General features: G+C 47.7%; 1 protein-coding gene across 1 annotated transcript; it reads right to left on the reverse strand.

Moving 5' to 3' along the window:
* Positions 1 to 2,896: 2,896 nt before the first annotated feature.
* Positions 2,897 to 13,636, reverse strand: GEMIN8 (gem nuclear organelle associated protein 8; the record flags this gene model as incomplete). Its single annotated transcript, XM_084258182.1, has 3 exons — positions 2,897 to 3,153; positions 12,605 to 13,007; positions 13,625 to 13,636. The coding sequence occupies 3 exons, from the start codon at positions 13,634 to 13,636 to the stop codon at positions 2,897 to 2,899; spliced, it is 672 nt and encodes a 223-aa protein (XP_084114308.1).
* Between the last annotated feature and the right edge of the window lie 1,842 nt (positions 13,637 to 15,478).

The raw sequence follows: 15,478 nt of genomic DNA on the forward strand, positions 1-15,478 counted from the left end.
CAGACATACAGACCAATGGAATCGAATAGAAAATCCAGAAATAAACCCACAGATTTATGGTCAACTAATCTTTGACAAAGGAGCAAAGAATATGCATTGGAGCAAAGAAAGTTTGTTCAATAAATGGTGCTGGGAAAACTGGGTTGCTACATGCAAAAGAATGAAGCTTGACCACTACCTCACACCATACACAAAAATCAACTCAAAATGGATTAAAGATCTAGACATAAGACCTGAAACCATAAAATATATAGAAGGAAATATAGGCGAAACACTACGTGATTTGCACATCAAAGACATCTTTACAGACACCTCACCCAAAGCAGTGATAGTGAAGGCAAAGATAAACAGCTGGGACTACATCAAATTAAAGAGCTTCTGCACAGCAAAAGAGACAATAACAAAAACAAAGAGAAACCCCACCGACTGGGAGAACATTTTTGCACCCAACACTAATGATAAAGGACTGATCACAAAAATCTGCGCAGAGCTGATGAGACTCAACAACAACAAAGAAAATAATCCAGTCAAAAAATGGGCAGAAGAGCTAAAAAGAAACTTCTCTGAAGAGGAAATGCAAATGGCCAACAGGCATATGAAAAAATGTTCAACATCACTTGTCATCAGGGAAATGCAAATCAAAACTACCATGAGATACCATCTTACACCAGTGAGAATGGCACATATTAAAAAAACTAGCAACAACAAATGTTGGCGAGGGTGTGGAGAAAAAGGAACTCTTCTGCACTGTTGGTGGGAGTGCAAACTGGTCCAACCACTGTGGAAAGCTGTGTGGAGATTTCTGGACCTACTAAACATAGAGCTTCCATAGGATCCAGCAATTCCACTCCTAGGTATTTACCCAAAGGACACAGAAACATCAATTCCAAAGAGCACCTGCACCCCTATGTTTATAGCAGCACTGTTTACAATAGCTAAGCTTTGGAAACAACCCAAATGCCCAAAAATAGATGACTGGATCAAGAAGATGTGGTACATATATACCATGGAATATTACTCAGCATTCAAAAAAGATAAACACATGCAATTTGCAGCAACATGGATGGAGCTGGAAGGGATCATGCTCAGCGAAATAAGCCAAAAAGAAAAAGAAAAATACCGGATGGTCTCACTCATAGCAGGAATCTAGAAAACTTAAATAAGGGACCAGGAAAATGAATAACTATAAGAAAGTGAAAATCAAAATCAACAAAAAACTATGAACCAGAGACACTTTTAGGGGGGTGGGGGCGGGAGGGGAGGGATTGGGGTCAGAATGGGGGGGCTGCAATTGTATGGGGAATATAACAATAAAATTTATTAAAAAAAATGAACAATGATGTAAAAATAAAATAATAAAATAAATAAAAATAATATAAGTCATTTAAAAAAAATAAATTTGTCCCAATTATCTTTAATAAATTAATTTGTTTAAATTATCATCCATACAAAATCCACTCGTTACATACATCTTACAGCCCTTCTCTCACCCTTTGGACAACAGGGACAGGAGGCACTGAAAGGAGACACGACTTCCCTTGGCCACAAAAGCAGCTGGGGGGACTGGCAGGGTGTTTTCTTTGAAGGCAGGTATGAGAGTCCTTTATAAAGAGGAACATTTCACTCTCAAATAGCTCAGAACCTGCTGCAATTACAAGCTCTGGTTGATCGGTGCCTGAATCACATTTATTTTCTATTTAGGTGTTTTGTGTTTAAAATACAAGAGAAATGTTGAAGATTTGAAATGTTAGTCATGTCATGTGTCACCTCAGGAGAAGTTAATTTTGATTTTTGTCTGCAATACCCAAGCACAAATTGCAACTCCAGTAATAAAATGAGAGCTTAGAAAAATAAGCACCTGGGGCTGCTGAGAGTAACGTGTGCGTCTTAGGGCAGGGGCTGGAATGTGCAGCTGAGTGTTCTTGGGGAGAAACATGTCAATACTAAATCTTTTCCTCGCCCTTTGATGGATGCGCTAATCTTCTCGGGTCAACACCAGCTCCCCCGGCCCACACACCACAGTAACTTATTTAAAAGGAAGCTGGCTTTTATAAATGGACTGTTCCATCAATTTTTAGACTTTCATTCTCAGAAATGTACTTTCTTCCAAACAGTATTTGCGATGCACAGTAAGAGCTCAATTATGCCTCTTCTACAACAGAGAAGGCAGAGGGGAGCAGGGCAGGAATTACTGTTCTCTGCTCTCCATTCTCTGTGGCATTCAAGCTCTGCTGAGATAACAGACAACCAAAATGTCAGACAAGGATTTTCACTCCATCAGGGGAGGGGCTGGCAGACCGGAGGCCAAATCTGGCCGATGGCCTGTTTTATAAAGTTTTATTAGCACACAGCTACACACATGTTTACTTACCGACTATGGCTGCTTTCACCCTGCAAGGGCGGAGCTGAGTGGGCGAGACCACGGTGTGCCCTGCAAAGCCCAGAATCTTCACTCTGGCCCTCTGTAGGAGACGCACCCTGCCCTGGGACTGGAGGGAAGCGGTACTTGTGTGGCTGCAGGCCTGGATCACTGTCAGCGGCCTGGATGAGTTCAGGTAGGAGAGGACAGCTAGTGACTCATCTAAGGCATCTGCATTGTTCAGACGGGTGAAAGATGGAGAAAATAGAAAAAAGGCAAAAAAAGACTAGGCAGTATTTATGAGAACTTTAATAAAATGGGTACTCTTCTGTCACTGACATCCCAAGCCACAGCGAGCAAAACTCTCCCATCCGCCACAGCACGCAGGCTGCCGACTGACACCTTCCACCCACGCAGTGGTGCCCGCTGGTGGACCTGCTTATTTTGGGGCGCCAAGTACCCTTTCCCAGAGAAAAGGCGCAGGAGGAGGCGAGGAGAGTGAATGCACTGGAGGGGGCTGGGGCCCCGCACCCGGGCTCAGAACTTGAGCGGGATGACCGGCCAGTACTTGGGCCGCTTGCGGTCACAGTGCTTGTCAAAGCTCAGTTGCACGGCCGCCTCCATGGCCTGGATCTTCGCTGCGCTGTCCCCGTACAGGCGCTTCATCTCGGCCTGGCGCCGCTCGCCAGGCCGCTCGGCCGGGGGCTCCACTGAGCGGCGCCGGTTGTGGTACAGGTCATGGTCGGCGTAGACATAGTCGTTCAGGCGCGCCTCGTCCAGCAGCTGCTGCCGCCCTGGGGAGGAGGAACACCCGGAGAGGGGCACGGTGACTTCCGGGGGCTTCTGCGGTGGCCTCCGTGCCCCTAGCTGGCCCGTTCAGCGGTGGCAGCTGAGGAGCTCGGGGCTTCCAGGGCCTGGCCCATACACTGCCATCCTAGTGAGCAGGGCTCGGCATACTTGGAAGGGGAAGGCAAAAGGCCACAAGGAGACACGTGACCCCCAACTGTCAAACCTTTGCACCAGAGCCCTGACAATACAGGGGGGCAGGAAACCACCGGGCTGTCTTTCTTTTTGGCCCCCGTAGCCCCCCGACCCGCTCGCCGCCTGCCCTCAGGGATGGCCGGCCCAGCTCGCTAGGTTTGAAGCTCTGCCCCATGCCAGCAGGGAAATGAAGCTTCCCAGAAAGTCGGGGGTTGCAAGGAGTATTTCCCACAGCCAATGAGGGGAGTGGTGGGGGGAGGGGGTCACCTCATGGTCATCTGGAAAAGAGCGAGTGCGGCTAGCAGGAATGCAACCATGACTGAAGACTCTTCCTCGCAGCCAGAGCATACGCCAGGCCGGGCAAGGTGAGGCTAACAGAGTCAACACTTGCCCGGGGAAGAGGGCAGTTGGATACATGGAATTCAGACTCCGACTGTCCTTTCCCTGCTGCGTTAACACATCCATGCACTGACATCCTCAGTGTGTGATCTGAGCTTCCATGTCACTGCACAGGTTAGCTTAGGTTTAATTTCAAGGGATATTTAGTTATATGCTTTTTTTTTAATCTTTAAAAAAATTTTTTTTTAAAGATTTATTTATTATTTATCCAAGCACTGGGTACAGTCAGAAGCGCGGGAGGGTGAGAGAATTCACCAGAGCCAGAGCGGGGAGCAGAGCAGGCAGAAGGACCGAAGGACACTGCTGAGGGGAGCAGCGGGCGGCAGGAGAGGTCTGCGCGCCATGTGGGACCCTTGCCAGTGGCCAGGGATCGAACCTGCGCTGCAGAGGCTGCGGGCAGTCTTGCAACCCGGCGCTCAACCGCTGCGCCACCGGGGAGGCCCTAGTTATATGCTTTTGATGCTACTAATTTAAATGGGTTCTTGTAAAGCAAGAAGTAATTATTCAATTTGGTCTTCCCTCTATGCTTTCTACTATAACAAGAGTTACGCTCATCATTTTTATTCTTCTGTAAACAGAAGCAACAGCCAGATATCCACAAAACAACTTAGCGACTTCATAGGCTCGTGCAGATGACTGTGAAGAGCAGAGAAAGGGCTAGAAGTGGTGCACCTGGGAGCTGCTGCTGCCCAGACAAGTGCCACTAAGTGAGGAGTGGAGATGCCGTTGGGCAGCAAAGCAATGACGTCGATCATTCTCGTTAAGAAAAGGAGGGAGCAGCAGCAAAATAAGCCAGAAAGAAAAAGAAAAATACTGGATGGTCTCACGCATAGCAGGAATTTAGAAAACCTAAATAAGGGACCAGGAAAAAAACCTAATTATAATAAAGTAAAAGTCAAAATCAACAAAAAACTATAAACCAGACACACTGGGGGGGGGAGTGGGAGAGAGGGGAGGGAGCAGGATCAAAAAAGGGGGGTGGGAGTTGTATGGGGACTATAACCAAGATGAAAATGCATACATTGTGCAAAAATGAAAACTGATGTAAAAAATATATAAAATTAAAAAAAAGAATAAAAAAGAAAAAAAAAAAGAAAAAAAAGGAGAGGAGGGAGCAGAAGGAAAGCTCAGAATGGAAGGGAACACAATGGCGAGCGTATCAAATGTGAGTGGAAAAGATATTTCTGTGGCTGTCAGTCACTCTTGTGCACCCTGAGCCCGACACATAGTAAACAGCACCTTGGAGGAGGAGGGAAGGAGCTTTATCAACTGGGGAACTTTATTACAGATGCACAGAGGTACAGGGTCACCCCACCTTAGTGCACACGCGATTTACTCTTCCCTCAGGGGGTAACACGTGGGTAAGCCAAGGCTGTGGAGCAAATGCGGTCGAGTGGCCGCCCTGTCCGTGGGAAGGAGACGGGACTGACTGGCTGTGAACTGCAGAACTAAACCAAGATAGTGGCCTAAATTGCCAGTGAATGGGCCGTCCACGAGCATTTGTTTCCCATTCTTGGAAGCATCAGGAGAGAAGAAGGGCTTGTGGGTGTGGAAATACTACGCTCCAAGGACTACTCTTCTGAAGCTTTGGCATGTCCCGTCAGCCAACAACAAGATTCCCCCTGCCACCTAAGAGGGCCTTGGTCGCGTCGCCAACCTTGGGCTGTGTCTTGGGGGCTGGGAAACCATCCCGAGGCGGGGGGGCTGCTGGGTGCATCAGTATCTGGAGGGGCGGGCTCCCAGGCCTCAGGCCTTCTGTGCTCAGATCTGTCTGCAGACTATCGTCAGCCTCACCAACGGAGTCAGCTACACAACAGATGTTTGACTTCCTGTCTAGATCTGAGTTTGGAAGTTCGACTAAACACAGGAATCGGCCCTATCTTGGGAGGTGTTGCTTTCTGCCAATGGGAATATGTGAATATAACCTTTTTATTTTTGTAGTTTTCTTTCCCTCCCAATTTAACATGGTTATAATTATGTTTCTTTCTGTTAACCTGCTGCCAAAAACTAACTTACAGCTATCAAAAGGGTGCAACAGTTATACCCCGCGAGGGGTTTTCTCTTTGGGGTGACATCCATGGATAAAGCACGACGCTAGTACGAAGTAAGTGGCCGGAAGGCCACGCGGCCTGGGTCTTCTCCCCAGTTCCCACTCAGCATGTGCCTGGGTGACCATCGAGGGGTTTAGTTCATGTGTAAGAATAAAGTAAAAGACACAGCCTCTGCCCTCACTTGGTTCCATCTACCTCCTTTCTACCCAGGTTTCCTCAGGAAAATTTAAGGCCCGACCTGTGTCCCCTTCCTGCTGTGCAAGATGGCTGGGGTCCTGCAGAGTGGGTAGGTGCCCTAAAACCCGGGTCCACTGGCAGGAACCCTGTCCCCTGCATCTCCCCTGTTCCGGGGAGGTTCACTGTCACTTTTGTTCCGGGAAATGATGGTCCACAGAGAGTGAGGACAAACACATTAGTTTTTTTCCAGATGCTGATAAAGAGAAATGATGAGAAGCCAGGGATAGAGAAACAGATGTCCAAGATGCTGGGCAGAGCCTTCATGGCCGGAGTTTGAGGCACAGGGCCAGGGCCACCAAGTTGTTGGGGTCTGACCTTGTTTCCTCACATTTAAGTCTTTCCTCAACTTCAGCTAACTAAGAAGAAGAGTGCTAAGGCTGGAACCCAAATCTGAAAGCCAGTCAGCTTAAACAATCCTCTCAGACTGCGCTGGAGGCCACAGCTAGCATCTGAGAGAACGTCAGTGTCACTGACTGAGGGGATCAAGCAATCCTCAGATCAGAATCTGCTTGTTCTGTTTTCCAGTTATGCTTCCTCCCAATGACAGGCTAGATTCTCAGTCACTGGCAGTTTTTCTTCCTGTCAAAACAAGGTGAGGGCTCAGTCAGCCAGATGGAGAATCATCTGACTGGAGCAGAGAGGAAGAGCGGCAGCTGCTGATGTGACAGACAGCTCCCTGCCACAGGGCAGGTGGGCATTTTTGCTGAGCAGCTGTGGAACTCCATGTCACCAAGCACCTTTTCCTGTAGGCCACGTGGCCAAGGGCAACTTGCTTTAGTACACAGCAGACTTGTGAGATTTCAGCTTTCAAACAGTGATATAGCGGGCTAGTGTGCCCCACAATTCACATTTACCTGGCACCTCAGAACCTGACCTGATTTGCAGGTGTGATTAAAGGAGGGATTGAGATGAGATGATGTAAGAGGAGGGTGGATCCTAAGTCCAGCGAGGGCCCTGAAAAGGACCACAGAGGTGTGGGGCGGGTGCTACGTGGAGACGGAGGCCCAGGACCACAGAGACGCTGTCAAGCGCCAGCTGCCACCAGTGGCGTGAGCGGCAAGGCCTTGAGCCTTTGGTAGAGTGTGGCCCTGCTGACACTGGATTTTGGCCAACTCACCCGCAGAACTGTGAGAACACACATCTGTGTTTTAAGTCACCCAGCTGTGGTGATCTGCTAGCGCAGCAGGAGGAAACTCATCAAGGGTTATCGTGCATATGGGGTTAAAACCAGAAAGAATGACAGGATTACGTGTACAAAGGAGAAACCAGTGGAGTGCTGGGCGCAGCGCTCAGAGGCTCAGCACTCTTCCCTCCTCTGTACATTTACAAGTGTCTCCAATGTAGGCCTGGGGTCCACAGGGGCCTGAGGCAGCCACGAAAGACACCTGGTCTTTAGCGACCCACGGAGGCAGAACATTAAGCGTCCTCAGATAATCAGCCCTAGGCAGAACATGGCGGAGGACAAAGCACTGAGACAAACGAGTACCAGATTGTGATTTTCCCTCATTTTTCTAGAAGGAGAGAGCCTCTGCCTTGTGCCAGAAAGAATGATATCAACACACCCGAGATTAGACCAAGGAGCCTCGTATCTGGCTTGTTGGCCACATGTTGAGAACACAGGTGCCAGCTGGGCAAATGGAGCCCCTCCCAATGGGTCCCCCATTCGTGCCTGGCACCTCCACTTCAACAAAGGTGATCTCCAAGCCAGTGGTCAATCAGCATTTTCCACTTCTAGAAGGAAAGTGCATTTCCATCTCTCCCCCTTCCATGTCCTTCGACCTCTCCCACTTCCAAACATCTGACTGGACCAAGCACACGCTGAGGGTGGAGCCGTGCTCAATTAGCAGGATCCTCATTCAAACCTCACGGGCTCAGCCAGAAGGGCACACTGAGTGCTGGCCTAGGGGCTTCCAGGGCCTGGCTTTTCCACAGAGAAGAATGAGGGAGAAGCAGATGGCCTCCAGCAGACCAAGAAAAGACTCAGTGTGAAAGTCAGACTGCAGGCCTTCCACTTGGGGTCATGATACAACTGGGGAGCTGCCCCCTCCACGGCAGAGGGACACATCTGGCCTCTGAGGAGAACAGCATTCTGTCTAAGTGGGTGTCTAAATGGGGAGTGGATTTTCACCGCAGTTGACGCCCTCCCACGAAGCCGAGAGCCCACTCCATGTGGCCACCGCCCCCCACAACCGGGTGGAGGTTTCCTCTTCCCATCAAGGTCGCTACCTGCACTGGCTGAAGTGACCAAGGATGGCACCATGGACAGCTCCTCTAGCGGTCACTTCGCGTTTGTCTCCTTTTCGCACCTGGGCTTGAGGTCTTCCTGAATGCGTGGCTGTTTGGGCTCAACATCCACTCGAAACCCAGGGGATAAATAAACAACAGGCTCAAGCCCACCCAGCAGTGCTTGCTTCAGGGGCACCGGGTACTTCTAAACTGGGGTGACACCTGCCACTTCTTCTCCCTCTGAGTATTAGGCACATGAACTTGCAGTCTCAACTGGTGGTTACTTACCATTAAAAAAAAAAAAAAGGAAACTTTTTTTTAACAATAAATATCTTTCCTAAGAGATGGAAAACACAACTGACCTTTAAAGTTTCACTGTCTGCTTTCCCCCAAGTACTGTTCCCACTGAAGCTTCAGATAATGGAATTATTTTATTAGGAAATAATGACATACAATCAAAAGCACACTGGCTCTCGCTGCACAAAAAGAGTCCTTTATCCTACTCATTTTTTTGTTATCATTGACGCATGTTAAATTAGAGATTATCTGGAGGAGTGGTAATCGCAAACAAGGACATGCTGTCCAGTCGGAAGGATTACACCCTAAGAACACATTCAATTAGACCTAGAAGATGAGGTGTTGTAAGCCATGTCTGCTCCTGCAGAGGTGAATAATACCGAAGAGCAGAATCTGTCAGTTTAGCTGCATTTTCCCTGGTTATTTAGTCGTAATTTAGAAAATTATGTGTTCTCGGGATGATTCATGCTTAAAGCTGAACCTGTCCTTACTGAATAAAAGCAAAACAAAACAACCGTGGGCGAAGGTGCATGCTGCTCGCGTCCCTCATCTCCTTTAAGACCTTTTCCAACCGTGGCCACAACCAAAGCTCCATGAATGTCACAGGCGAAGGTAATGGCGTGAAGCACCACGGGCAGCGACACTACTCACATCTGAGTCCATCACTCATGGCTGCTCAAAGGAACTGGTATTCATCCTCTACACCCCCTAAGGGCTGGGGTAAGATAATGCTGCGGAACTGCCACCCATTACCGCTGGTGGTGCAGGGTCAGGCCCTGGCAGCTTCTAACAGCGCCCAAGAGGCCTGTTCTCACCAGTGCCAGGCCATCCTCACGTCTTCCGAGACGACGCTTGCAGGGCAGATTGCAGGCCACAAGGGCATCGCAGAGACCCCAGGATGGTAGTTTTGATTATGCTACAGCTACTAATTTTAAAAGTACAAAGAAGCAGAAGCTCAATGTGTTTCGTGCTGTCATTACTAATATAAAGTGGGCTTATGTATCAACAATGTGTCTACTGTATGGAGTTAAGGCAAGCAAACAATGTCCTGGAAATAGAAATAAAAGTTGTGCTCAAGACTCCTTGGATGACATTGTGTTAATGACTAATTTGACAGACACTGAAACTTCAATTTGTTAATGCTTTGGATAATCTAAATCAATTTAAGAGTTTGAAAGTGCTGCCCAGCGCAGACACATATGACTTTTTTTGAAGTCACAGAACATCTTTATTAAAAATATGCAGAATATTGACCAAGCACTATTCCAGACCAAGATGACCAATCTGAAGCTAGTTTATGGCTAGTGGACACCGAAGGGCGAGCTATCAGCTATGACCGCAACCGATACCGATCGGGCACTCACTGCAACTGCTCTATAGCTTCTGTCATCTCATTTAATCTCATAATTAGCACCCATTAATCAGGATTCCCATTTCACAGGTGAGGAGACTGAGGCACAGATTGGTCAGGGCAGGGAGCCCCACCAGAGGTTAAGAACCTCCAGGTAGTAAGTGGTGGGATGAGGCTGGAGCCCCATAGTCCGAGCAGTTCTGCCACAGCTGCCTCTAAATGTCTCTCACAATAGCGTAAATGTGGGGGAGTAAGGGTTAGGAGGGAGGCTGTAAGGGTTTCCTAGCATTCTCTTTTTTGTGGGTCTGTTATCCAGACTGTGGTAAACAAATACGCGCCGTGTTTTCTTCAGAGTTGGCAAGACCTGTTGGGTCGGCTTCGGGTCCCACCCACAGACTGCATCTGGGAGTGAGGAAAGTTCTCCCAGGAGGCTGTGTGGCTTTGCCAGGGCTGCTTTACAAGGCACCACAACTCGGTGGCTTAGAACAATGGAAACTTATCGTCTCACTTCTGGGGGCCAGAAGTCAGAGAGCCAGGCCCCTCTCGAAGGAGTCAGGGAAGGTCTGTTCAGGCCTCCCTGCCAGCTCCAGGTAGCCTAACCCCATCTTCACATGGTGCCCTCCTGTGTGCACATTCCCGTCTTTCCAAGGATACCAGTCACACTGGCGCAGGGCCCACCCCGATGACCTCGTGTTCCCTGACTCCTCTGCACGTGCTCTACCTGCAAACGCCACCACGTCCTCAGCGGGGGCGGGGGCTAGGGCTGCAAAGTGTCTTTCTGTAAGGGACCCGATTCATAACAGTGACGGCAATAGTGCAACCTGGAGCCTTGAAGAAAACTGAGTAGATTGAGGAATAATATCCCACAGAATATAAGGTTCATCAAGTTCATAAACCACTCAAAGCCCCACGGACTTTGCAAAATGTCTCACCTGAGATTTAAGTTCATAATCAATATTGAAATGCTTCCTTCATTCAAATAACATGAAGCACCAGGCACAACTTAGCAGATAATTTTCATGACTGTTTTTTCACCTGCAGGGAATTCTACCTGATACAGGCTTACACGGGTTTCTCCTGCTGGAAGACCGCTCTTCATTATTTTATTTTTATTGTATTCTATCTTTTTACTGAATGACTATGCCGGGTTTATCTTAAATGAGCAGATAACTCAAAATGGCCTATTAGATGACTGGGGCTTGTTCTCATCCTCAGTTACAACTTCTATCATGAAAGCATCCATCACTAGCCAGAGAAACCTGTCCTACCCTCTGGTAAGGACCAGAAATAACCAAGCCCCATCTCTACTATTTTTCTTTTCCAAAAGCTGTAACAAACAGCATTCCAACCCCAGTGGCCACCCTCCACGCTCCCTCTCCCTCGTTTGTTACAGACTTGTATAATCACTGTCATGGCTATTTTGGATATATTTTGACAAAAAGTAAAATTTCTTTCTGGAGATCAAGGAAGGAAATGTGTTCTCTGTGTAACAGCAAACACTGTGTCAATGATATTGGGAATATTTTCTAATATGCATCAAAGAACTTAACAGCTTAATCAAAGGAAGGGAAATAAAAAAATAATACCAGCATGGAAGTTTGGTGAAGAACCACAGGCAGAGGTACGAAAGGGCACAGTGTGTTGTACAAAGTCCCTGTAAGTTCCTGGCACCCAGTGGGGGGCTCAATAAATACTAGCCCCGCGTTAGGAAAATACAGATGCTTCAAGATGGAAATGAGACTCGCCCATTCCCAGGCTTCCAGGGTTCTGCCTGTTGAACATTCTCGGTAAAATATCATATAATTAGGCCTCAAAAATATTGAGAGTGGAAAAATTATTTGTATATTTGTTAGAGATGCTTAAAATGTAAATGATCTGGTGAGCTGTAATAGCAAGGAGGGCCCAAAAAAGCAGTTCTAAATCTTGGCAGCAAATTAGTAAGAAATGAAAAAAAAAAGGACAATTTCTGCTTCCTCATGGAAGATACAGGACCATTATCACAATTCCCCGACACCAGGGACAGGCAGCTTCAAAGCGAGGTCGAACCTGAAAGGCCTAGTTCAGTACTAGGCATTCTGTTGCTCTGCTTAAGTTCACACTGATCCCTACTCTGAAAGCCGCTCAGTATTTACGAGTCGAAGCTCCACAGCACGGGTGGCTCTGGGCTGTGTACCTGTGGAGAGTGTGTGAGGACGGCAGCACTTAGGGGCCTAGCAGTCTTAGGACCAAAGCTGACTTTGTGCTGGAGGGAGAGGTACAGGAATTAAGAGTCAGGTTTGCGTCCAAGCTGCAAATTACTAGTTGTCTGCCACAGAAGAAGACAATTAACCTGCAGGCTCACCTTCCTTATTTGTAAGATGGGCTTAAGATGTTGAGGGGCTGTTGGGTAGAATGGGGGGAATGCATGAACGCCTGCGCAAGCGGACACGCTCCAACTGGTAGGAGAACGAACGTTCACTAAAGGGTAGAGGTACTCTTAGGATCAGCTTTGTTCAAGAACAAAACCCAAAGTTTTATATTCGAACAACTGTAGAAACTAATATAATCCACAGTAAACCTACACTTTCCTAGGCTGAGGATTGGACTGGGAATATCAATTGGACCCAATCGAGGGCCTATAAACTTCCTTCTAGGTTAGGGAAGACAAAGACAGAAATGCAGCCAGCAGGACAAGGGGAGGACACACGTGGGCCAGGTACTCACGCCGCTCTTCCCGGTGCCTCTCGGTCTCTGCAAAGTACTGGCGGAGCTCGTCGGTGATCTCCATGTTGCTCACGTCGCACTCCACCCCATCCGACTCGGATTCTGCCTCCTCCTCTGCACACAGAGCCTGGTCTTCTCTGGAATGTGAGGGACTGGTGTAGGCATCCAGGGGCGGCAGCTGGTGGTCATGGAAGGGCTGAGGAGAGCCACCCTGGCTGGCATCAGAGCTGTGGGGATGGGCTTCAGGGAGGTAGTACCACAGGGAACTGAAGTAAGACTCCACAGCTTTCCGGTAGGCATTCTGGTGGCAGCGCATCCATGCCATGGCCTGGTGGTAATGCTGCCAGTACCTGGCGTATACCGGGTGGGAAGACCAAAGCTCCGGGGCGTCTGACAAGGCGGCCTACAAAATGAAGGGGGGGTGTAGGCTAGCCACCGCAGAGTTCAGACACAAGAGACACCCTTGAATGTTGAACCAACCATCTGACATGTCGTCACTAAGTAGATCCTAAGTATGGCCACCACGTTAAGATGCTACTGGGCCAACGAGGATATAAGACAGGTCCCTGGCCACAATGGACCCCATGTTCAGACTTGGAGGGCAGAAGAGGTGCACGTGAGGGATGGCGCATAGGACAATTTAAGGTGACAGCCCATCATAAGGAGGAGGCAGAGGCTGACAATGCCCATCTTAGAGAAGGTGCGGGAAGAGACAAGGACTCCACATCTATCACCTCGGCCTTCTCTACTCATTGTAATCAAGCTGGTTCCAAGTTAGAAATGGCCTGCCAGGCCCCACGGGTCCAGGGAGGCCATGGCTGTGTTTCCTCCCTCCTGCCCCCTAGTGGCCTGCGGGGGGCCCCAGGGTCTGTGCTAGAATGTCAGTCCCCACAGCGCCCACCCAATGGCGCTTTGACTTTTAATTTCTGATATATTTCTTTGGTCTTCTCCACCATGGAATGAGAACACCGAGACCAAAATTTACCTTCTTCTCTTACAAGCGAAAAAGAAAAATCTTACCTTTGCTGCCATCCCTGACTGTGAAGGATGAAACAGGCTCAGGAGCTAGGAAAGAACAATCACAGTGCAAACATCTGGTTAGCGCAGGGGAGTGACATCTGTGGCTATTTTGTGGTTTGCAAAGCAGTTCCTAGAGGTGGCCTCCTACGAAGACTATCCTGGGTGTGCACGGTACAGGTAAAGGAAGCTGGTGCCTGGGTTTGACCTCGCGGTCTAAAAAGGAGGGACCCCCCTTAGGTGTCATGAAGGGGCGCAAAGGACAGTACCTGTTTCCTATCGAAAGTATAGCCTATGGAAATAACCACACAGTTTGTAGCTAGTACACCCATAAAAAAAATATACAGAACATGGGTGAAAAATGTATAGTTGTTACTTTATTTACTAATTCTTATCTCATGCCAAAGCCCATTTAAATGAAACCTGGCTTTCCCCAAAGTTTGAATGGGCTAGACTGCATCCTGCCAACTCACAGGAACCCTTGCCTTAGGTTCGGGACTAGGAGGAGTGTCTCAATAAGACTTCTCCGCAGCCTGGGTTGTATGTGTCCTGAGCTTTAAGACCCTCATGACCTTGTTAGGTTTGGATGGCACAAGCCTCTCAGCCAGTGTGACCCCATGCCGTCCCGGCTGCAGCCCGCAGGTCTTTGCAGGAGACGCTCCCTCCAGCCCGCACAGCGCCTTTGCCCAACAGCCTGGCTCTGCTGGAGTCACACCCCCCCCCATCGACCTGCTCAGGATTAAATGACAGGGCAGGAAATGCCTAAAGGGTAAGCTTCATCTGCAGCTTTACCTTTTATAACCTATTGAAAAATATTATTTTTGCACTGTTCAGGGTGTTCAGAGCTACTAAAACACCAGCTGATACCAGGATATACTTTGAGAAAAAAAAGTTAAACAAAATATTCTGAAATGCATGAGAATTTACACATCTGTGAGATGAAACCAGTAACACAATGTGATACTAAGCCAACAGCCACTTAGGTTTTGAAACTTTGGAAATCAGATACTGAAGGAGTACTATTTTTCCTACTTTACTTAATTATAGGGTAGAGTTTTAAAAATCCCTAAGTCTTAAGAAATAAACTTGACTTATTTTGTAATCTCTATCAGATGTTTTGCTATGGTTAATGTTGAAAATTGAGATGTTCAATTGCCCACTTCTTTAAAGACTGAGCCTACAGAGAAGCATTCACATTCCTTTAAAGTATAATAAGCTCTCAAATAGGGTATTTTTCAAGAGGGCTGACATGACCTTCTGTAAATTTATCTTAAACAGCCCACACTTCCTGTTGACTGTTCCACATTCATTACATACACATGCAGTGAACGTAAACTGGAAAAAAACTAACACATGCAGTACAAATAGGACTGCATATTCAGTTCACATTACTTTTAAACTATAACGGGAAAGTTTAAAGCATGAGCAATTATCTGAAACCTGGCGGCTTGTGTGCTCCACAGGCTATTGTCGAAAAAGGAAAGAGTCAGTACAGTCGGCTAAGCGCCCAGACAAGCTAGCACAAACCCCAAATCAGTACAGATTTGAATGCTAAACTGTATGGTGCAGGCTTAGTGGCCAGTTCACTCCAGCCAGGTTTCCCATTTCTATCCCTGAAAGCTGAATAGTTTTCTGGAAGCTGGGAGCACATAATGACATTAAAGTAAACTCCATGTGGGTCTCAATTAAATTTGTTTTACAGATTAACAAGAACCATAGGAATTAAAAGCCTAGGAGACATCTGACTGTCTTCTGGAAATTGAGAGTTTTGAATCCAGACTTCTATGCCTTATAAATCATACAAACCAGAGCGACATAAATATCAATTTCCCCAGCTGGGAAGTCTTGACAGTCTCA

This window comes from Talpa europaea, assembly GCF_964194135.1.
Source record: "Talpa europaea genome assembly, chromosome: X".
Classification (NCBI taxonomy): Eukaryota; Metazoa; Chordata; class Mammalia; order Eulipotyphla; family Talpidae; genus Talpa; species Talpa europaea.